The 24576-nt window shown below is 41.5% G+C and overlaps 1 protein-coding gene and 1 long non-coding RNA gene across 9 annotated transcripts in view; one reads left to right on the top strand and one right to left on the bottom strand.

Annotated features, from left to right (window-relative positions):
- Window positions 1–24576, bottom strand: part of HDAC9 (histone deacetylase 9) — a 474032-nt gene that overhangs the window by 172400 nt on the left and 277056 nt on the right. For 7 of the 8 annotated variants that reach the window (XM_079947890.1, XM_079947891.1, XM_079947889.1 and 4 more), the window contains 4 exons: window positions 23412–23534; window positions 22072–22282; window positions 20577–20794; window positions 11789–12055 (listed from right to left, as the gene is read on the bottom strand). In XM_079947890.1, coding sequence (XP_079804016.1) covers window positions 11789–12055; window positions 20577–20794; window positions 22072–22282; window positions 23412–23534 — 819 coding nt within the window. Of the gene's footprint in view, window positions 1–8230; window positions 12056–20576; window positions 20795–22071; window positions 22283–23411; window positions 23535–24576 lie in introns of those variants that run through there. The other variant, XM_079947895.1, reaches the window with a different exon arrangement.
- LOC307199859 overlaps window positions 859–24576 on the top strand; it is a 531299-nt gene continuing 507581 nt past the window's right edge. The window contains exon 1 of the long non-coding RNA XR_013832244.1: window positions 859–945. This is a non-coding gene — a long non-coding RNA (uncharacterized lncRNA). The remainder of the gene's footprint in view (window positions 946–24576) is intronic.

The following is a 24576-nucleotide window of genomic DNA, read 5'->3' as shown; positions in this document are numbered from 1 at the left end:
TACAGGTGTGATCTCTACATTGACAGCTGGTAAGGTTTTTCTAATGGCCAGGCTATTCCTGCACAGATATGCAGACAAGCCATCCCATATTTCTGAATAACTCTGGTGTCTCTGCCCCTCCCCCCTCCCCATTGTGCTAGTGCTCTGGCCCAATGGTTACCATTGGTTTGATTTGAATTAATTTTATAATGAATGATTTTAGAGTGTTGTGTTGTACTGTTGTACTGTTTTATTGTTGTTAGCCGCCCTGAGCCCGGCTTCGGCTGGGGAGGGCGGGATATAAATAAAATTATTATTATTATTATTATTATTATTATTATTACTATTAGTGGAGGATCCTAGCTCAGGGGCAGAACACATAGGGCAGCCACTTAAGCACCACCCAAAAAGTGGGCACCGATTTGCACAATAAAACTGAACATGGTTGTATTCCTGTGTTTAGATCCACCCGTGCTGATTTACAGAAATAATAAACCACAGAAAACAGAAATAACTGTTGTGATTTGCACAGAAATGCAATGCATCTCACCATGGGGGGGGGAGAAAATACTGTGAGCAGGTGACCCGTGGTGGACAACTTCAAGGGCCCTGCTTGCACTCCCTTCTTTGTCTTTAAACCAGACATGGACCAGGCAGCCCTCCAAATAGAAGACCGTCCTCTGAAGGGTAGAGCTGAGAAATGGATCCTGTCTGAAACTCTGCAGAGCTATAGTCAGACTTGGTAATCTCCAACCTTTTCAGAATCAGACCCACCTTTAACTGAAAAGGTTGCACCTGGGGATCCATTTATTTTATTTAAACGGCCTCGGCCCAATATACCTGAAGGAGCATCTCCACCCCCATTGTTCTGCCCAGACACTGAGGTCCAGCTCTGAGGACCTTCTGGCAGTTCCTTCACTGTGAGAAGTGAGGTTACAGGGAACCAGGCAGAGGGCCTTCTCGGTAGTGGCACCAGCCCTGTGGAATGCCCTCCTGTCAGATGACAAGGAGATAAAGAACTATACAACTTTTAAAAGACATCTGAAGGCAGCTCTGTATGGGGAAGTTTTTAATGGTTGATGCTTCATTGTGTTTTTAATATTTTATTGGGAGTGGCTGGGGAAACCCAGCCAGGTGGGCAGGGTAGGTATGTATGTGTAAATAATAATAATAATAATTAATAATAATAACCATATATTTGTATGGCAGTGCTGATGTTGCAGCTCACCCAGCAACAGATCCTGACCTACCAACAGAAGACCTTCCAACCATAGCTGTCAACTTTTCCCTTTTCTTGCGAGGAATCCTATTTGGAATAAGGGATTTTCCCTTTAAAAAAGGGAAACGTTGACAGCTATGCTTCCAACACTTGGACTTTGTTATTTAACCCATATATACCTGTACTTACTCCTATGTGCCCATTTTACAGCTTTGTTTTCCATCTGTTGTTATCTGCTTTATTTACCTTATGGAATGAATTTTTAAAAAATCTTCACACACAAAAATGGTGTGTAGACTATGAAGGGCTATAGCTCAGTGGTAGGGCATCTGCTTTGTGCAGAAGGTCTCAGGATCTCATCCTTGGTGGAAAGTCTCGCGTTCAGCGAAACCTCTACCTGAATCCATGAGCAGCTGCCTGCCAGTGTAAGCTAGATAGACCACTTCCTACACCCCTGCAAATTAGTTCAAAAGGAAGCAGTCGTTTGGTGCTTGATGCATTAAAAATCAAGGCAAATTAAAAACAAAGTGGTACTGCTAGACCACCAAAAGCTAAATCAAAATTAAATTCATTATAATGAAATAAACACAGCCGGGGCCTTCCTCCCTGCCCCCCCACCCCTCCCCACATTGTGCCACGCTAGCAGCAAAGTCTAAAATAAACTGTGATTCATGTCTCTTTAATTTCTGCTAACAAAGCTCATTTCTAAACCAGAAAACTTTTTCATATAGGAAACCTCAGAATGTGACAGTTCATCTTCCGATCCTTAATGTTTCTCTTTCAGCTCAAAAGGGCCAAAATGTCGTTCTCTCTCTCTCTCTCTTTTTTCTTTTTGCAAAGCAAAAAAAAAAAGAAATCAAAGCCAAATGGTAAAAAATGCAAAGTTTGGTTAAACAAACAGTCGGCATTTCAGGTTTTTTTTTTTATCTGCAGCCTGCAGAGCAACTAAACAAAGCCAAGATATTGTCCATCTCTTTGACAGACAATGAGCCTCACAGGTCCAGCATGACATGCCCGGGGCTGGCACGTGATTGGAGTAATTAAATTAAATAGCAGGAAACATGTTTTCCATATGCCACTGCCTGGCCACACACAAACTGTAACAGTAAATCTTTTATGCTAGGCCAGTGCTGGGAAAAGCGTAATCGTTTGAGAAATGTAAGATGCTCACAAAAAGAAAAGTTAAAGTTAAGAATAATAAAGACCCTTCATCAACTCCCTGCCATTGTGCCCAAATGGCCTGCGTGGATATATGTGTATTTGGAAGGCTGCAAGGTCAAATTGGCAAGATCCAACAGTTTAGGGAATCGGTAATGCTCAAGTTTCGTGTTTTCAAGAACCCTTCTGAACCGGTGTAGCCTGCCCCTGTCAAAAGTGTGCAGATGCACACATTGTTAAAAGAGATTCACACAACTTTCTCCTTTGAGAAATACAAAGAGTCCTGCTGGATCAGGAAAAAGATCCATATAGCCCGACCAGCTAGATACCTCTGAAAAGCTCTTGAGCAGGGCGTCAAGGCCATCCTCCTCTCCTCTTATTGCTCCCCCAACAAGTGGGAGGAGCACAGAGAGAAGAAATGCCATGGCGCATCTGAAGCAGCACAACTGGGTGCCCCAGCTGCAACAAAACATGTCTCTCCTCCATCGGTCTCTACAACCTCCCAACAGTTGGGTAAAAGATTCCTGCATTGCAGAGGCTTGGATTAGAGGACCCTCATCGCCCTTTCCAACCCTACAAGTCTATGATTCAATGATACTTTCTATGAGGATGTCTTCCCCCAACTTCTAGTCTGGCACTGAAATGCAAAACTCAGTGCAGGTTCAAGGTAGTTCCACTGCATTTTAGGTAACCTGCACATTTGGGGGTGGGTGGGGGTGGTGGAAAGTGCATGGTGCAACTTCCCCAAAGCTGCTGCGCTCCTTCAATTACAGGTGGTTGGATGATGCCTCTTGCCTATGGGAAGAAGTAAGCATGTCAGGTAGATACTTTGTCTTCTTCCTAACTTGCTGGTTTTCTACACACAGACATTATTTAAGAGAGCTGGGACAGAGATGGGAGCCTGTGGTCCTTCAGATGTTGCTGGACTCCAGTTCTCGGCCAACCTGGCCAGTGGCTAGGGATGATGTGAGCCGAGTCCAACATTTGGAGGGCTACAGGTTTCCCATTCCCAACTGAGAAGATATTCCATCATATAATGGCCCATTTGCATCGTTAAGGAGCCGAGTCCCAGGAAGGCTGTACAATATGCCTTCTTCTTGATGTGTATATTGGCTCTTAGTTACGTAGTAGATTTATCAGCACTTTCTGATGTTTCCAGTGGAATTGCCATTGGCAGGCTGAACTAATCTGTCACCATTGGCTTTGTTTGGCAGAGGATGATCACAACTAGCTCAAATGTGTGCTGGTAAAGAACTCCTAGCTCAGCTGCTCAGCAGACGCGGGTGCCAGATTAGATCACCGGTAAAGCTTAGAGGATCCATCCGCCAAGATTACTAACCTATTTGGAAGAAGCACCTCATCAATGATTGTCATGGTGGTAGAACAGATTAATCACTACTATTTTAAAAAAGGAGATGTCTAGAAAATGTCTCATATATGATAAACCTCAGCCATCATTATAAAATGTGTTTCAACATAAAGAAGAATGTATTTTGGAAAGAAAACCCGGCTTGGCACACTAAGACTGTTGTTTGCCCAATAACCTTTTGGCAAAGCACTAAACTAAGTACTTATTTCACTTCATTTAATAAGAAATGCACGCAACTTGCACAAATGCGCCAAATATATGTCGTTTCTTTTTAAATGCACCATACCAACGGAACACAAAACTTGTAATGAACACCCTGAAATCCAGAAGTAGTAGTCACTGTGAGACCAAGATATTGTGCTGCCTGAGGCAAAGAACAAAGTCCACAAGTCCAACTCCACGTACCAAAGCCAGTCAAACCAGGTGTTGACTCTTACTTCAAATTTGGTAATGGAACAGCATGCTCCACCATATCTGAAGTGTGCAAGCTAGCTTTAAGGCTAACAGTGGACAGGCCACACAGCTATACAACCCCTTAAAATCTCAGTGCCGCTCCCTACTCTCCAGCATCGGTTGTCCAAGTCAGCCACCCCACTTGACTAATGGTAGGGCTTGTTCTGGGTAACAGCACTGATGTTCAATGATGTAGCCCTGTGTCCATCAACAGGACTCTCCCAGTGTGAAGCCAGGTTAGGACAAAATCACCCAGAATAGATCACCTCAGAATCAGGAATATTTAAAGAACAATATTATAGTTCTAGTTACAGGTAGGTAGCCGTGTTGGTCTGCTGTAGTCGAATAACAATAATAATAATAATAGTAATAATAATAGTAATAATAATAATAATAATAATAATAATAATAAAAAATTCCTTCCATTAGCACCTTAGAGACCAACTAAGTTTGTTATTGGTGTGAGCTTTTGTGCGCATGCTTAGTTGGTCTCTAAGGTGCTACTGGAAGGAATTTTTCAAAAACTTAATATTATAGCTGTTCACATGGAAGTAGACCCATTGAAGAAAGCCCAGTGTTTTACAGGATTATACTTCTTGGAAACATCTTAAAAGAAAACAGTGAGAGAGACAAGTCTTGGGCTTGAGCTTGAAGTTGGCTTTTTTTAATGATTACATACTGTACTGCAAAAATCTAAAGTACCTTCCTCTAGGTACTGGGGGCTGGGATCTGAATAACTGTTATGGACCCATGAGGGAGAAGCTCATTGTCATAAACTGGCAGGACAACGGGAAGGAGGAAGAGGATCCCGGCAAGGGGTGTAGCTGTGACTGGGACACACCGGGGCAAGCAGGAGATGAGGAAGTACTCACAGGGTGATGGAGGACGGGAGTCAGGAACCAAAGCAGCAGGACCCATCACCAGAGCCAGAGGGGCCCCTGTCTCCATGATCACAGTGGGCTTTGACGTATAGGGAGCAGCAGGAGGGACTCTCTAGGAGGCTGAGACAAGCAAGAGCCCACAGCCCAGCTCCCTAGCTGGCCAGGTGGGGCTCACTAGCTCCAGGAGGTGGTGTGTGATTCCTCAGCAGGAGGAGGCTTGGACCAGGTGAGGGTCACTTGCCTCATCAAGCCCAGATGCTGCAATCAGCAAGCAAAGTACAAAAGGGAAGCAGAGCTGAGGTGCTGTGTCTGCTCAACTGCCCATGTTGATGGACCTTGGCTTGGATGCTTCTGGGCCTCTGTGGGACTGTGCTTGGGGTATGACTCTGGACTGTATCCTGACTGTTGAACTTGATTTAGTTGGTTTGACTTTGGACTTCGCTTGTGTGGGTTGACCCCTGGTCTTTGGACTTGACATACTGACTTGCTGCCAGGTAGGCCAGGGGTTCAGGACACTCAAGCACAGCTGAGACTTCATTTGTTTCTTTCCATGAAGCCGTTCCCACAAACTAGATGAGCAAACTACTTTTGAATCTAAACACAGACCTCTCTTTAGCAACAGCAAAACAGTAGATGAGCACAGATAAAACCAAGAGATGACACTCTGGCTACCTACTCGTGTCCTTCTCTTTCCTCACATCTAACCTTGCATGCACATCACTTCTTTGGATCTTGGCCCCATGCAAAACTTGGCTATTGAAGTGACCATTTAATTTTTTAAAAATAAAAAACTAAGCAACAAGTGTGCTACTAGGCAGGGGTAACCCCCAAGAAAACACGAGTTCATGGAAGTGAACATACAGTAAAGACCTTTATTAGTGGAGTAAAAATTTAATCCATACTATAAAGGTAAAGGGACCCCTGACAGTTAAGTCCAGTTGCGAACGACTGGGGTTGCAGCGCTCATCTCGCTTTACAGGCCAAGGGAGCCAATGTTTGTCCGCAGACAGTTTTTCCTGGTCATGTAGCCAGCATGCCTAAGCCACTTCTGGTGAAACCAGAGCAGTGCACAGAAACGCCGTTTTCCTTCCCGCCGGAGCGGTACCTATTAATCTACTTGCACTTTTTGGCATGCTTTCAAACTGCTAGGTTGGCAGGAGCTGGGACCGAGCAATGGGAGCTCACCCCGTTGCGGGGATTCAAACCGCCAACCTTTTGATCGGCAAGCCCAAGGCTCAGTGGTTTAGACCACAGTGCCACCCGTGTCCCAATCCATACTATACAGGACCTTAATACAGTCTGATAAAGAATTAGTCATCACTGTTGGTAGAGTCCCTAAGTAGCTCAATAAAATTACAGGGACAAATAATTTCAAATGTTAATTTGGAGTATTACAAATTTAAATATAATACATAGGAGAGAGAAAAATATATCTTAGTCAGTTCCTGAGTGGAGAATGGAATCTCCTACATCTATCTAAAAGTACGTCAGGATGCCAGTGAAGATAAAACAGGGAAACTAGAGCTTGGAATTACAAATTTTGAACATGGTGTGTGACATCTAGTTGCAGAGAAATTGGTCAACAAAGATTTGCCATTTCATTCACTGCAGCTAAGATTTCAGACAATGATGGAAACGGAAGATGTTGAGTGAAATTTAGTTACACTGAAATCAGTTGAGACTTTGCCATTAATTCAATGCAACTCCATCCTTTACTCAAGGATGGAAATGAAGATGGCAAGCACAGCATAGTTGCATTGAAAAGAGACTGAATTTATTTCAGTGAAGACTTCGGTGGGAATGACTGGATTGTATGACTGTGTTGCCAATGAATGAAATTGCATTGCTCCACCTACATTAGTTACTGGCAGGGAACATCTTGAAGATACAAGAATCATGGCAGCATTTGTGATTTTATTGAAAATGTATGACTAAAAATTCTTTTTTATTGGAAATTTATAAAAAAGAATTTTAAAAAAAGAATCATGGCAGCATTTGTAGCAGCATCTGCAAAAATGAGCGCCATTTATAAAACAGCTGGAACCCACAGAATATGGTTTGCATATCCAGATGAAGAGTCCAGTCGGCCAGTTATGCACATTTTGCCTGTTTTTAGATCTCTCTTTCTTAAAAGTTGCACGCTAGCAATGCATTTCCACAACATGCAGACCATCACAATGTCATGGAAGTATTCTAGTTCCATGAAGCACCTTTAAAAGCCACCTTGTCCTCAATGGGGTGATCACCCCAAGGAGGCATGGCTGGCTTCCAAAGGTAGCGCAATCTCTTCCCTGAGCTCCCTTGGCTCAGATTTTACTCTTCCTTGAACTGAAGGTGAAGTGGTCTCTGGTTCCTTCCTATCCAGTCCACCACCAGTTGTGGTACCTATTGCACACATGCAAAGATATCTGAAGACCACAAGGAGTGGGGATCAGTGTGTAGGCAACCCATTTGCCCACAGATAATGAAGTGCAGCACATCCCATACCAGACTGAATATAAAGTTTTTACAGGGGATCTGAATGCTATGCAGATACAAGGGCCTTATATCACTCTATATATGCCTCCAGGGCCACGTGTCGCATTGATTTTGCTGAAACCTAAATGTGACCAGTTTGTTCCAGACTGAGGCCACTAGCTTATAGGAAGCCATCTTCAAAGGAAAGGTCCTTACCTGTGATGTTTTAGCACTGTCATTTTATATATAGATATAAAGACCCCAGATCTGCAGTCATCAGCATCACTTAAAACTTCTACATCTTTTCATAGGCAAATAAATCACTTAAGGTTTTTTTTTTTTTTTTTGGGTGGGGGCCTTTGGAGTAGCAATTGTTAGCTATCAAAATTCTGGATAACCAGAAAACTGGTATTTACTTATGTTATTGCAGTTTTTTGATGATGCAATGGTTGACCCACATGTTCAAGACAAATGTGATGAAGATAAAATGAACATGCACAGATACTTCCATTTTTGTACGATGTGTAATGGCTGAGGTGGGATCAAGTAACAGGTCAAAAACAGACTTTGTGTAATGGAATAAAAAGCATGCTCCTAAATCTGTTCCTTCCACAATAATAAGCAAATATATTTGCCTATATCAAAGAGAAAGCAGTGCCTTAGAATTATCAAGTTTACACAAAGCCAAGTATGTGAAAGGGAATCTTTTGAGAAAAAAAACTTTATTTGAGAAAGGAATATATAGACTTGTATCAGAAGGCAAAATAGGGAACATACAAACAGAATATATTTACAACACAAAACAAGAGATCACCAAAGGTGTAAATTATAATAAATACAATAGATTTAAAATGTGACAATTAGCAATTAGAAAGATGGTTGCGTAAACCCAGTTTTCCTTTTTCACTGGTTCCAGGTAACTTCTCTCTTTAAAAAAAAATGGGTGGCATGAAAGTCCACTGGCTATACTGGGGAAACTCTCCTGAATTCTTTATAAAAATATCTTTACAGTTACACATTTTTGAAATATTATTGTACAAAAGTTTGCTTATATCCAGGTATCCACCCAAATAAAATGTATTTTAAAAGATGCTCTATCCTTTGCTGAGTGGGCTAATATCAGACTGTGAAAAAGAATGTACAAGATGGGAAAATATATTTTTACAAATGTCTACTTTATGGATCTAAATATCAGATTTCTTACTTTTCTTCAAGAAAGAAGATGATCTCTCTGTTTACATTAAAGCCCTTAAATCTGAAAGTCGGTGTTCATGCATCTTCTAATAAAGCTGATGGAAACATTTTTTGCTGGCCCTCTATTGAAATTAGCATTTTGCTCCTAAACATTGGCATGACATTCTGCACTGCCACCACACACACAAGAAGATGGGCTGCATGCATTTAAGAGCTTGTCTGAACAGTGGATTTCTATATTTCTGCTTGAGCTACGCTGCACATAAGCAGGATTATGGCATAGGGGCCTTTCTTCCTAGACTAATTATCACGGGTACTTTTTAAAATCAGAGGGAAATAGTACCAGCTGAGCAACTTACTCAGCTTCATGTTTTTTTGGCATGGTGATTTTTGCCAGCACCTGCTCTTGTGATTCACTGCACCCTGCAGGAGGCAGGGAAGAGCTGAGCCGGCCGAGTTAAGAGGGACTCCAGGAATCGAGAGAAGCATTGGCTGGCTTCATGGTTTCCCCCACATTGTGATTTCTGCCTAGCACACACACACCATGATTTGCAATATCATTGCTAGGTCACAAATGCAGCTGATATAGTGATACTTCAAACACGTTTGGGACGATATAGCAATATATCGCCCAGCCCTACCGCTGTGTTGAAGCAATATCTTGAAAGAGTTAGAATTGCTTCACACAGCACCACATTCTTACCTTTAGAATTTTTTCTGTGAAAGTGTGGGGGAGGAGTGTACACCACCACATGTGACAAGCACTCACATGTCTGTTTGTACGTGTGCATACATGACGGAAAGATGCAATGAGCTACTGCTGTCATAAAATGCACAGGGAGTGGAATAGGTGTATACCATGGGTAGGCAAACTAAGGCCCGGGGGCCGGATCCGGCTCAAACGCCTTCTAAATCTGGCCCACGGATGGTCCGGGAATCAGTGTGTTTTTACATGAGTAGAATGTGTCCTTTTATTTAAAATGCATCTCTGGGTTATTTGTGGGGCATAGGAATTCGTTCATTTCCCTCACTAAAAAAATATAGTCCACCTCCCCAACAAGGTCTGAGGGACAATGGACCGGCCCCCTGCTGAAAAAGTTCACTGACCCCTGGTGTATACACCTGTCACTCAAGACAGTGTGTCTCTTGTGTACACATGTCTTTCTGCACTGAAATGATATATCAATAGGAAAATGGTCAACTGTGGCACAAATCATATTTACTGGTGCAGCAAGCATGAAGGATCTGTTAGCAAGTCTCTTTGTGATACAGAGGTTGTGGGTAGGATAATGTATCTTTGCAGCATTTTATATGGGATTCTAGAAAATAAAAATGTAAACACCGCGTGCTTTTATTAGAACAACTTTTCCATTTGGCAAAACAGCGCTCTCTTTTTGAAAAAGATACTGCACCTTAAAATACCTTAGAAATATAAATATTTTAATAAGGGGGGGGGGGACTGACAAGGATTCCAGGTCAGTTTTGGATTATCCATATTAAAGGGGGCCTTAATACAATGCATCTTTAGCTTAACAAAAGTAAACCTCTACAACAAAGTAAACATATCAAAAGGGAATATAAAGGAAATGTTTCGCTGGAAAGCTTCCTTAACAATTTCCCTACTTGCTTTGTTATTTTCTTTGACAATAAATCATTTCATAGAGTGCCCTTTAGAAAACAGAGAATAAAACCCTATCCTCTGCTTCCCTTTGCCCCCTCTTACATTCCACAGTGCATGAATCACTTGGACTTCCTGTTTCTATAAGGCATTTCCTGTCCACCTTCACACAATTACTTTTCTGCAGGAGAACAGCAGGGACCTGACACAGCAATGGCTTAAGTAAACGGCAGCTTTTGCTACATACTGAGCTGTGCTGGTTTTAGAGCATTCAAAAGGACTATGGTCCTTCTGGAGCTGCAACTACCTATAACTGCATGTGTGCCTTAGTAAATAATACTTACAGTATTATTGAAAAGTATTTGCCAACCTCCTCTGTTTTTAGACAGCCTTGGACAAATTTCCCAAGAGAATCAGACCTAGACATTCCCCTGTACTTGACACACAGAGTAGCTGGCCAGGGGTCTGGGTAAACCAAGTACACTAAGGCTCAATGGCTTTGACTGGGCACTCTGGGATGAACAGCTGACTTATTTTCCAACTAGGAGAGGAGGGTACTGGGAAAAGTTGGCCTCAAGATGGGTGCTGGAAACACAAATGTGTCCCCCTGCTACTGGTATAAGCGTGTAAACCTCCGTGCTAGGCTGTGTTCTATTGTTATACTTAGCCTTTGCTGAATAAATAAATTGGCAATCACTGTCATAATTTGGTTCCTTGCTACCACCATCTCAACACAAATACAGGGATATCATGCATAATGTTGCGCATGGGGAATATCCTCAAAGGAAACAGATGAAGATAGTGATAAAAAGATGGGGCGTAAAATTAAGTAGCACAGATAGGGAAAACCAATTTCATTTTTAAAAGTGCGTTCTATGCCGGTCTTCATTTGCCTTCCAACTCATTTTCTCCAGGTTACATTCTATGTACAAAGCTCAGATCACTGGTATTTGGGCTGGTAGTACCAAGGAAGGGGGGAATCCCCTTCTTTTTAACAGTGTTTAGGACTACAGTATGGTACATTATATACAAATTGACAAAAGTATACATTGAGATGTCAAAGAAGTTTAGAAATGGAGCAAAACCAAAAGAGAAGAGAAATTCCGAGGTCTGATCAGCAGTAGCCTGATCAGAAAGTTCACACAACAATGAGTTCCATTTCACTAGAACTAATGTGGTAGAATCCATTGGAGCGAATACCAATTCTACGAATTACCCAAAAGCTCACACGGCAATAAGAGTTTCCCGATCTAACAAGAACCTTCTCGCTATGCTTAAGGTGTGAACATATCTGGCATTGTTAGATTTGCTGATTGCTAAAAACACGCAATTCAATTGAACCCTGTGGATGGGGGAAGAAAAACACATGTTGTTCACCAAGGATTCAGAAATGCTTATTATAAGAGTATTCAGATAATCACTTTAATTACGAAGCCTGGAGCTAAATCTTTGCCTATTACCTGTTGCACAAAAGCAGCTTTCTCCCCAGATTCCATTTGCTGACTTTGAATATCATCATCACTGTCCCGTGGTTCCTCTTTCACCTTCACAGCCCCTAAAGGCTGCCCCAGTCTGTCATCCGAAGAAATGCTACTGCTGTCATCCCTAATGCTGCTACCAAGAGAGGGCGCTCTTTCTTCCTGCATCAAATGTTCTCCATGAAGCTCTTCCTCGGCTTCTTCGAGGCTGCCGGGCTGTTTTAACTGTTCAATAGATTTAGAAAGTATCTGAAACAAAGAAAGAGGATTGGGTGGGGGCAGAAAACATAGAAACAAAAGATGAAATAGCTGTTTGGCCTGAATCCTTATATCTACAAAATATAGATATCAGAGAACTTCAACTCACTATTAGTGGAAGTCACAGTGAACTGAAGGACTGCAAAAACAACAACTCTGAATGGTGTTATGAAGACTGTGTACATTACAAAATTTGTATGCCAAAGAGGTGGTGGGGCAGAAAGACCACAATCTAATCATACCCAGTTGTCTCCACTTCAGGAAAGAGCAATAGGCAGGCATAGACTACCACAGAGGCAGCTCCAGGTAGTCCACTTCCCTATGTGGTCATCTACCATGCTAGAAGGACCTGATGAGATACAGGGACACTGGAGAAGACCACCCCAGAACCTCCTGTAGCTGAACTATCCTCCCCACCCATAAAAAACAGCACCAGAGCCTTTTACCACCAACTGCACTATGGGTATTACCAGTATCTGTGTAAATTGATTTATACATTAACAAATTGTGGCTGCCTTGAAATGGAGAACACATTGGTCAGAGTTTAAATCAGTGGGCTGGGTTGATCAATTAACTCTGTTGGATGCTGTCCATATCACCAATTATATTAATTACTTTCTTAGGTTCAACTATCACTCAAAATGCGTTATCTTCGTTGACATACTTACTGATAATAGATATTTCTGCAGCTAATGAGGCAAAACGGGATCGAGAAAACATCCCCTCATTCTATAGCACACAAGCACTCTCCGGTTGCAATCAAAATGGGTGAAGATGACCAAGTATGCAAAGATACCAGCCCATTATATTCAGAATGGGCAAGAGATACTGGCATTGGAAACATCTGTTGCTGAGCCACCAGGAGTGGCTGACAGCTGAATGGGGCTAGCAGAAAAGTACAGGCTGAAACATCTGTGTGACAGATAATCATCTACAGCTATATGAGTCACTGATGCTGGGCCATCTGTAAAACATTCCATATGCCAGTTCCTCGGCATCAGGTGGGTTAGCCTTAAAGAGAATCTGAGAGAGAATGAGATCCAGACTGCCGCCCAGTTAGGAAACATATTTATTCCCTCACTGTACTCCTTCTGCATGCTTTCAAGTTCAAAGTGGGGATATCTTTCTCTTTTGTGATGCATTATAGCACCATTCCTGCAGACCTGATAAGGCAGATGTTGCAACCCTCGTGTGACATATGGGGTAGTTCATGGAAAGAGCACCCTTGGAGCAACTTTACTATTAATATATTAAATGAATTCCAAGGCTTTTTGTAAAGTTGTAGAAAAGTAAATGTATGCATACAGGTGCACTGATGTAACCTTTTTAAAAACATCAACAAGCATGAATGTCTCTGTTTCACAAACGTGACAGCAACATTTTTCCAAGATCATACGGCTGTGAGTCAGTGTGCTGAAATTCAGGCGAGGATCCGGTTAAAGTATCCTAAGTTTAAATTTTAAGACAGCCTTTGAGCTTCCCCAACTGTAACTGAGCACTTCCTTCCCAAGCAGTTGCCACAGATCAACTCCAGATCAGAATGTCAAGGGGAGAGACACACATGGTTGTGATGGGGGGACGATCTGAAAACCAACCCTGTTTTCACAGGAGTGAGGCTTGGAACTCGGGATGCATTTATTTGTCTCCCAGCAGCTGTGAAAGCGTGTTCTCCTTCATGGAGAGCACGTGTTGCGGTGGGGGCCGTCAGGACACTCCAAAGTTGGGGGCGGGCTAATTGTTCGTTGGCCACTGATGCGATTGGGGCTTCCCTTGTTGTTGGGAAGAAGTTAATGTTGCCATTTGTTGATTGACAGCCAGAAATGCTAAAACTCCTTGCACGAGGCTAGGGCTTCCTCTTTTCATGCATCGGATTGCCCGTCCCTCCCTCCCTAGAATTAGGGTTGTTCGCTTTGACCTTGCTATGCCTGTCATGGGGTCGTCTGCTCTTAGGGCAGGGGCCTGGTAGGAATTTTGTCCATCTGGCTGATTGGCTGGGGCCATTTGGTTTTTGCCTACTGCGTAGCAAATCGCCACAACTTGTAAGGTTGCGGTTAGGCATTGGTTTATGGTTTGGTTGGTTGAGGGGAAGTGGTTGAGTGCCTGCCCTTGGTAGGTTGAGTGCCTGCCCCTCTAATGCTGCTGCTGCAAGGGATTCCGTTAAAGGAATTGGGGGCTAACTATTGCTTGTCCACTCTGTCAAGGGGGCTCGGGCCATAGCAATGAGCTCCTGGTTGCATTTGGAGTGAGGGCAGGTTCCCTGCTCCGTCACTACCCCCAAGTGTATTCCCCTATTCTGACTTTCGCATCGTGCGGAATGTCAGTCTGTCCCCCATGGTGGGGGCAGATAGTCGCAACCAATGCCTAAGCAACCACTCACAAATTTGTATTTCAATAAAGTTGTGGCCAAAATTATGCCAAAAATCTTAAACAAAAAATTCTGTGTGATGTGTGAGTTATTGGGATGGCCCTGGGGACCTCGACACACAAGAACTGTGAATCTGGCCACTTCAAAGCCAGCACAAAGGAGAAAGCTGGAGAGATCTATCAGAGCTAGGGTTGCATTTGAACAGAGGCACACAAAAGCACTGGGGTGAAACAGCATGGAATTGTTTGTGGCCTAGCAAGTGGGAAGTCAAGTTTGGACAGGGAAGAGGAATTGGGCTTGGGGGACCTGGAGTAACCAGAACAAGGCTGCAGTGTAGCAAGAGAAGGCTAGATGCCTGGGCACAGTGTAAAAAGAGCAAGAGGAAGGATTGCCATGCTTGGCTAAAGTACTGTTAATGGCACAATATTTATTTATTACATTTATACACCAGCTTTATCTTCCAAGGAGCTCAAGGTGGTGTACATGGTTTCCCTCGTCCCCACTTTATCCCCACAACAACCCTGTGAGGTTAGGTTAGGCTAAGAGATGTTGTCTGGACCAATATCACCCAGGGACCTTCATGGCTGATTTGAACCCTATTAACTTTGGCTGCATGAAGCCCACAGAATTCTAACACTCAACATGAAAGGTAATCTACCCTCATATTTTGGTGGAAATAGGACCCTTAACTTGTATTCAAAGGAGGCAATCATTAAGATGTACTGTTTTATATATATATATATATATATATATATATATATATATATATATATATAATCTAAAATATATGAAGTGCTGCACAAAACAAAACAAACAGATCTAGGAAGACAGTACTGTACTTTAATAATGACCATTCAGCTGCGTTTGGGCTAACTGTACCAAGTGCAGTTCTCAAAAGCAGTAGAGTGGTACCTCGGGTTAAGTACTTAATTCATTCCGGAGGTCCGTTCTTAACCTGAAACTGTTCTTAACCTGAAGAACCACTTTAGCTAATGGGACCTCCTGCTGCCACCGTGCCGCCAGAGCACGACTTCTGTTCTCATCCTGAATCAAAGTTCTTAACCCGAGGTACTATTTCTGGATTAGTGGAGTCTGTAACCTGAAGCGTATGTAACCTGAAGCGTATGTAACCCGAGGTACCACTGTATTGGCAATTGATCCAAACCGAGAAAGTTACTTGGTGGAACAGCTTCCAGCAAATGGAACCTGGACCATGTCATTTCTTTTGTTTGCAGGAAATTAAACCGTCAGGAATACGTATAAGCCAAAGTAAACAGCACAGCACCAGAGGAAGCGTTTTGAGAAATTAGTCTAACGAAGAAAGGACTTCAAAAGGCAGCTGTACCTGGTTCACTCCGCAGGAAAATATGGTAAGTAAATAACCTAGCCGCAGAACACAAGCCGTATAAATATATTATATATTTTGCTTACAGCAAGGTCTTTTCATGTATTCTTCCCCAAGTGTAAGCTTTCATAAAATCCATAATTTCCTGAAACCCTTTCAATGAAATTGCTGCACAGACATTCAAAGAACAAAGTGCCCTGAGTGTACCTACGAACAGGAGCAGCAGCATAAAGGTCTGTGCAGAGATGAGCTGCCCTGTGTGCTGTCTGCAAACTAATCCAAAAAGCATGACACAAATGCCTAAGGGGCATCATTTATACTAGTCAGTTGAGCTAAAACCAATATTATGCACAAATCTGTCCACGCACCTAACCACTTGTGGCAGTAAGCAGAGGCTTGCATATCCAACAAAAACATATCGTCCCACTCCCATTCAACTTCAAATCTTTGAGAGAAAATATCTCTACTAATTGAAAATTAATGCTTTTCGTAAGCATCCATAGCAAACAAACAAAGAAAGGATAAAATATTCAAGGTTTCCTAGTTGTGACATGTTTCTAAGTTCTGGCAATTTTTTATCCTAAGACCAGTACAAGCTGGAGTAGCCATTAATTGACAATTCTTTTTTATTTTATTTTTACAATTTATTGATGTGGCTGGGGTTGTAGCCGAGCAACACCTCAGGAAAGCCCATACACCTCAAGCTGAGACTTTTTCCCTCTGTTGTGTGAGAATGATAAACTCATTCTACCTTACAGGTCTGGGTTTTTTTGGTAATGATTGCTAAAATGATTTCAGGGAAACACATCAAGCACTTAAAGAAAACCACTTTTCAAAATATTTAGGATATTTATTAAAGTATACAGTATTGCAAATCTGAGTGTGTATTCATCACATGATACAACGTGATCACAGGGTTCATAATATGATGCAGTAAGTTTGGATACAGTTCTGAAGACACTCTCTATTAATTGCTTTCCAGGGCTCGTGAAAATATCCGCTATCTTGCTTTCCCTGCAGTTCTAATGTTTTTAGATGCATGCCAATAACCTGGTGCCAATGGTGCGAGTAGAAATTGCATCTTTTAAGTTATTTGCAGAGACAGGAACAAGAGTCAAAACAGTAAGAGTTCTGTTGTAGAGCCAGTCTTTTGGTACCTATGACAATTAGTTTAACTGGAGCTGCCAGACATACTATCCCGTTTATTGGGCAGAATGGAGTTCTAAAAATTGTGATCAAAGGACTCTACGAGGAAACAAGCTGTCATCTAGACAGAAGTATATTAAATCTGGCAACAGCAAAGACTATCTTTAAAAGGGAAAGCCCAGTTCAGGTTTCCACACGTTCATTTTTCAAAAGCAAGGGCAAGACTCTCCACTGACTTCTGGATGAGATGTCAAAATTTGCATTTCAGCTAAAATGTTTTGAGAAGGTCAGTGTATTGCATCCCTTAGGTATAAACTTCAGACTCCAATGAAGAGGTATACTGTTTCCCACTTCAAACACATGGTCTCTGACAAATGACAGAATAAACCATGGGGGATCTTCTCCTGCTATAAGGAAGTAAGGCAAACTTTTTGGTCCAGTTGATTGTTTTATTCTTTTTATAGCAGAAACAATTGGGGGGGGGGAGCTTTACCTTTGGCCTGTGTTAGCTTTTGCTAGTTATCACCCCAGTCACAGTGCTGGCTTATAGCTGGGATTTATTAACTTTATCAAAGAAAAGAACCCGATTGATTCCTGCAACTCTGCAAGGCTAAACAGTCCAAAGGTCTTCTTATAGATCAGGGCTTGTGTTGATCCAGAGGTGATCTGTAAAACTGTAAAAGACTTCAAAGTCTTTAACACGACATTGCAATTATGCTAAAAATAAAAATGAGCAAATACTACTCACGGCGCAGACAAGGACTTTTCATTCTTACCCATGGGGTAATTTGCTTTCCAAAGCAACTTGTTGTTGCTGTCATTATTATTCACACTTTACAGATGGGCATCGAGGGACAAGTCACAACTTGTCACAGTGTGAAACAATTCATGCAGATGCCAGATCATCCTTAATGTTTAAGTGGTTTTCCTGATGTTGCTAAAATGTGTTGATCCAGGTGGGCATCTCTTCATACAGAATCACATGGCAACTTTTCAGACCGGGAGTTTTCCCAGTCCCACTGTTACCTCCTTCAAGCATTCCCCAAATAAAGTAAGGTGGGTAGCAACCAAGGAAGAGGCCTTCTTGGTGGTGGCATCCTGTTTGTGTAATTTCCTCCAAAAGAAAATCACTCAGCGCAATATTATTATTTTTGCAACCAGCAAGGAGGTTTTCATTTCCCTGAGCTATGAATACATTGTTATTTCAATCGTTTCATTTTATTATGATTGTGTAGTAAATTCATCCATGACCACTGGTCCTGCTAGCTGGGGATGATGGGAGTTGTAGTCTACCAACATCTGGTGACCCAAGGTTGAGAAAGGCTGTTCTGGAGCAACCAGCTTTTTATATTGAATGGGACAACTCAATAGAAATAATGTGTACACCGCAGCATAGCTGGTTGCTGAAATTACAGTATTGTTTGGTTTTTAAAGAACTATATTCGTTTCAAGTGAGAAAAAAAAATCTCCCCACACCATTTGCAGTCAAAATGACATCTGGACCTATTTCAGTTCATGATAGATGTAAGGTTGGTGTCTGACATGTGAAAGGCCTTAGTTGTCTCTTTTGGTGCATATGAAAAACCTATTTATTTAGCAAAACAATGTTAATGCCTAGTGAAACGTTACACTTTTTTCTGCTGTGGTTTGTAATATTTACGATTTTAATGTATCATACAAACTGCCCTGGAATTTGATAATGAATGGTGGTATACAACAATTTTTAATTAAAAAAAAAAAGTTTGTTAAAAGTTGCAAATGAATACAGATCCATCTTATTTATTAACATTTATATTCCATTTTTTCTGTCCAAAGTAGAATCTTCAAAGTAGCTTTTAAGGATCCAGTCATATAACACAACCCTGCACAACTTGTGGCCCATCAAACCAAATTTGCACCATGCTATGTATGGCAGCCCACCAGGGGCATTACTAATCTGCCTGACCTGAGTTGCAAAAATCAAGGGATATTGTGTAGCACTTGACAGACCATAATGCATACCTGGTGGATTATGTTTGGCTTATTAGTGGGTCTGTAAAACAAACAACCCTGTGCAAGAAAGCTCAGGAAAAAAATGCAAGATGAAATGGTGGTTTAATTCTTTCTGAGAGAGAAAAAAAAAAAACCTAGAAGTTAGCTAATCGCTATTTATTTTGGACACCCTTGGGGAAAAAATCACAGAGCTTCTGTCTTTCAATCAGTAATAAAAGCTTGCTTTTGTTCAGACAATTGCAGGAAGGTGAAATATTTTGAAAACCAAGATGTACCTATGGCATCTTGATTAAACATATGGAACACATAGTAAATGAAAAGCCAAGTGGAGTCCAAGTTGAGTAATCAAAACACCCAAGTTGAGAGGGGTTAACATGCAAGGATCAGCTCTGAACTTTGAAGTTCTCTAGTTTTCATTTTTCCTAATTAAGATGAGATTTAATAATCAAACCACTGTACAAACTATGTACTTAAACTCAAGGTTGTGTTTTTAATTTGGTTGGGAATTCTTAAGAGATTCCAAGAAATCAGTACCCATTGGGGGAAGTGTTCCCTAGCAAGATTGGTTCCCCTATACTTTTTATTTTTCATTATGTTTCCTTTCATGTGATTGCCAATCACATCCACTGCCATAATTAAGAGATTCTGTGTCAGAGCCCTAGAAATTTCTTAAATAACTTGCCTATAGGAATAGGCATAGCAGATGTTGAAATCGCTAAAAAGATGTATAAAATACCTGACAGAATAGTCTGTCACCACAGTAAACTATGACATAGGCCAACTAAACATTGGCAGTTATATACATTCTTAGTCCCAGCTAATGTTTATCGTCGGTTTGTCTCTACATAAAAATTTACTTCCAAAATTTCAGAACAAGATCTTATGTGACTAATTTGAAGCTGTTTGGTAGGAAATATTGAAAATTAAAATGGCTATTGTTTATGTGTGTGTTTTTAGTAAGATGATATGGCTTATATCTTAATAAGATGAGAGGTGAATGATCTTTCTGTCCATGCATGCATTCTCGTTCCTCTCAGCATGCTTGAATGCCACTAGAAGTCTTCAATTAAACAAAGTTTCCCATTTTCTGGTTTGGATGAAACAATAAACTATATTTCATTGACACCCTTTACACTGCATTCATGCAGGCAGTGGAAAAGCAGCAAAAGGGTTTGTGTTTGAAGGTAATAGTCTTCATGTTTCAGTTTACTAAACTGTAATCCTCAAAACTGACCTATAACCTTGAAAGTAAAAGCTGTTAGCTCTGCTCAGTCAGTTTGCAGTGAAAGCTTCATAATTTTATCTGCGATAACGGAATGAAAAGTTCAAATGTGAATGAGCAATGGCTGTTTAGAAGTCTTGGTAACTTGAGCAATTTACAAAAAGCCTAACGTTTACAAATAGGTCATTAAGAGGAACAATCTGGGTATACAAAACAATACTTATTTCAATGACATAATGAAAAATAGCATGTACTTGCAGTTTGATGCAAGAGACCTTCTCTGGGAGTTGGTTTGGCAAACATTTTTTTTATCAAACCATTTTTAATATAAGCAAACCTTACTGTAAACTGGCATGCAGGGCTTTCCCTTTTTCTTCAATGGCATGTACACTGTACAAGCACTGTATTCATTGTGTGTTAGGGTTTTGAATGGGATACTTACTTTGTTCATGTGGATCTGTTGCTGATACTGTTTTTGCTTCTCCAGAAATTGCTGGTGCTGTTGCTGAATAACAAGTTGTGCCAAGGTGCTCTGAGGAAGCGGAGCGGATTGGGTCCGATTTAGTGGCCTGTGTCTAGGCAACTTATGTGCAACTCTTAAGCCAGGTGAGACTCTTTCTTTTGTTGCCAGTGGAGACTGAGGATGAAGAGGCACCCCTCCTACAAACCAACAACATTCCAATATTCAAATATGCCCATCAATAACACTGAGGAGTCTTCTTAAGATGCTCCATTGAAAACCAAACCAAACATGAAGGAACATGTGGACTGGAGAAGCTTAGGAACTCAAGCGTGGGAGCCCTTGAATTATCACACTATAAGGAATGCTCTTCCATATGTCTTTTTTGAAACAACAACGACAACAATCACAAATTAGAGTAATAACTAATGAAGTGACAGCCATGCTTACATATTCTTAACCCATCCCACTAATATATATATATTTTTAATCAGCAGATACAAACTAATGGGCTTTGTAAATCATGGGGCCAGAAAATAAAAGAGCAGAACAGCTTTGACTTGAAAGCAGAATCACAATGGACAATTTTTTTTTCTCCTTAGGGGAATTGACAGTGAGAAAACAGAGGATGAACCAATAGCTAAGGAGGTGTACTCATTGCTCCCATTGCTATGGGAGAGGGGCTAGCTAGTTTTTTTTGCCCCAGGTGAAGTTTCCAGAGAGGCGCCGTTGAAGCTTCCAGCCTGTGTGTGTAAGCAAATGTGTGTGGGTGAGTGTGCCAAATTGGGTCTTTCACCCAGGTGAAATAAAGCCTAGTTTCACCCCTGACTTACACCCTTGGCAAACAGCTGTATCAGCATGCACACACACACCCCAGGAAAAAATCACTTTACCGCAATGGCTGCATAAGAAATTACTATGTTTTATGTGACCCAAGTACTTGAAGGGTGAGGCGAGGTGGAAGTACAGAAAAAATACATGCACGCCTTTGTACCATGATGTGAGAAGGATGCGAAGCTTCTCCCGTGTTTGATCTTGCCAGGATAGCGGTGGTGTGTTGCCACACACATATGCATAATATTAGGGCTGATATATGTCTGGTATTTGTCCACTGGAAATAGCATTTGGAATTTTTGAAAATTCCAAAAATCACTAAAACGTCTGGGGAAACCCGGACGTATGGCAACCCACACATGATTTTTGTGCCCCCTGCTCTGACAGGGCTGGTGTTGCCAACCTCTAGATATGCCTTTGTGCAGAAGATTCCATCTCCAATCCCTGGCATTTCCAGTTAAAAGGACCAAGTAACCAGACCTTTGGCTGAGACCCTGAAAGGCTGCTGTGGGTCAGACTTGACAAAATTGGACTAGATGGACAAGTAGTCTGGCTTTGGTCTAAAGGAGCTCCTGATATTCCTTTATAACATTTTCATTCTTAAAAAGGAAGAATCTGCCCATAAATAGTCACTGCTAATTACCTGGAGCCAGGAGTTTCTGCTGCCTCATTTGTTCCTTCAGTAACAAATGCTGGAGGAGAGCTTGGTGGCTACTGTTAGGCTTTCCTTCTAGGACAATTGGCTGAGGGGCAGAAGGTGAAGAGATGCTTCCTCTGTACTGTCCTGGCAAAACTACTCCTTGCCTGATTGTCTGGGTCTCACACTTCTGTTTTTCTTTGAATGGCGCTGATGCCTGTATCAATGAAAATGATAGTTAAACAAACAAAAGAAGGCCAGAGAATGAAGGCAGATGAACCAGTATCGAATTAGTTGAGAGCAACTCACTATTTCCACGGTACAAACTAAGGTTGGAGGTCAGTTGAGACCATGGTCTCCAGGAAACATCTAAGAAGAGATGTGCCTAAGAGGCAGGGCATGATTTGGAATGCAGGTGGTTAAGGGTTGCTTAATGGCAAGCTGCCATTTCTCTTTTGTGTTCTTCTCTTATAACTTATCTCCAGGTGGACAACCATGTCTGAAAAGCTCAGTTTAGAGAAAAGCAGTGGGAGGAGAAACATGAAGGAGAACAGGGAGACCTGTTGGTCTGTTGTGTCCTTGAGGATTTAGTTTGGAGTATAACATGGGGGTAGCCAACATGGTTGCTCCCAGATGTTGTTGGGCTACAACTCCCATCATCCTTGTCCATTGGTCTTGCTGGTTGGAGTTGATGGCAGCTAGAATCTAACTGCATCATGTTGAATATTCCAGGTGTGACAGAATGAAAACTTTGTATGGATTTTTAAAGAATGCATGAACAGCCCACACTTAAATGACACACTTTTAATGTAAAATACACATTTATCGATTTATGAATTTGCTATTGCTAGATTGTGTGTGTGTGTGTAATTGGTGGTATAAATAAATGTATAATCCAACTGGAAGTTGCATTCCAATCCATAAGCAAGTTTGGAAGCATCAGGTTGAGTTGGTCTGCTGAGAAAAAAGTGAACTTCTCTATCCCTACTCACAACAGTGAGGAATACTTTCACCAGACAATCTGTATCTGCCCGGTCTGCTGTCTAACTCTTGATGGATCCCTGTTCTTTCTTATGCTTCTTTGTCTTTAAACTGGGCTTGGACCAGAGAGTCCTTCAAACAGAAGACTGACCTCTCACAGCCCTTCAAAAAAGAGGGTTGTCATCAGTAAAGACAAAGGACCTCCCTATCTGGTACAAAATTTAACAGTGGCATTGCCTAGAACCAGTCCAACATTGTCTTGAAATAACTTCCTGAGAGAACGTTATGCAATCTAAAAGAACTGATATACCTTGTGTGATCCATATCCAAAGCCAATGAAAATACCCCCTAAATCGATTACTTACACTGAGTTGTGGTTGCACGGCTGGAAGTCCTAAAGTGATGTTGGGCAAAGAAGGGGATGTGTAGAGACTCAAAAGGTTCATTGATTCTTCACTGATGCAAATGCGTTGTGGTGGAACCAAATGCTGTGGGGTGGGGGTGGGGTTAAAAAGAAAGAAGGTCACATGTTGACTAGCCAATTTTATTTCCACAATTGTGCCATGGAAGCAAAAGGAAAGTATTTCTCCTTCGTGTTAGTCATGTATCCTTTATAGTCATGCATAGTCAACTAACGTATCCTGCTAAAGCTCTAATAGTAGAGGAAATTGCCCAAGTTAGTGACTATTGTCGCCTGCTCTTGGAGCAAGTGCCATAGCTTTGAATTTTTCAGCTTCACTGGATGTCTGTGGATTCTAGCTAGTGAGGTCAGAAGATTAGCCACAAAGGAGAACAGCCCCTGAGCTTAAAAAGTCCCCTTTCCCTCTGCTTTAAAGTCACTGCAGGCCTCCAGGAATCATACAAATGGCTCTCCAGTTTCTCCAGTACTCTGAATGTTTCACTTATTTCAGAGGCTGCTAAGAACCAGAAAATTAACCTTTTTGTATTAAAAATGTCTTTCACTGTTTATTAACCATTTCATAAAATGTATGGGTATTGTGAGAGATCATATCCTTGCATAGATAGTAGTTAAAAAAGAACAGCAGGTTCACTTTTACTCTTTTCTTCTCTGATGTTCACATTCTTCAACATGTGGTCTGCTATCGTTTCTTAAATTACCTCTCTTTTTTCTTGTTGTTTAACTCCTGCCTCCCTCCCAGACCCTTTGCACAATAAGAGCTACAAAAGGTCTTATTAGACTTCGGAACTCTGGCATGATATAGTCCTCAAGGGAACAACATCCTTGAAAAAGAATACCCTCTGTAACAGTATGACACAGTGACTGCTTTCTTCCCAAACAAAAAGCATATGGGACTCCAATAATAGACCACCTCCACGAGGGATCCTGTGCACCGAGGCTTTGACCAAAATAAATATAATAACTTGTCAAGCATGTTGTGGGGAGCTGTAGATTTTCCTCTGGACAAACCTGGGATATCAATTAACGTTGGAAAATGCCTTGGGTTAATACAATGCAACCTCAGACTGTCACTAAAGAGCTGGGCAGCGTGAAAACACAGGATGTTATTC

The sequence above is a fragment of the Podarcis cretensis genome, assembly GCF_951804945.1.
Source record: "Podarcis cretensis genome assembly, chromosome: 12".
Classification (NCBI taxonomy): Eukaryota; Metazoa; Chordata; class Lepidosauria; order Squamata; family Lacertidae; genus Podarcis; species Podarcis cretensis.
This window is presented reverse-complemented; position numbering and strand designations above follow the sequence as displayed.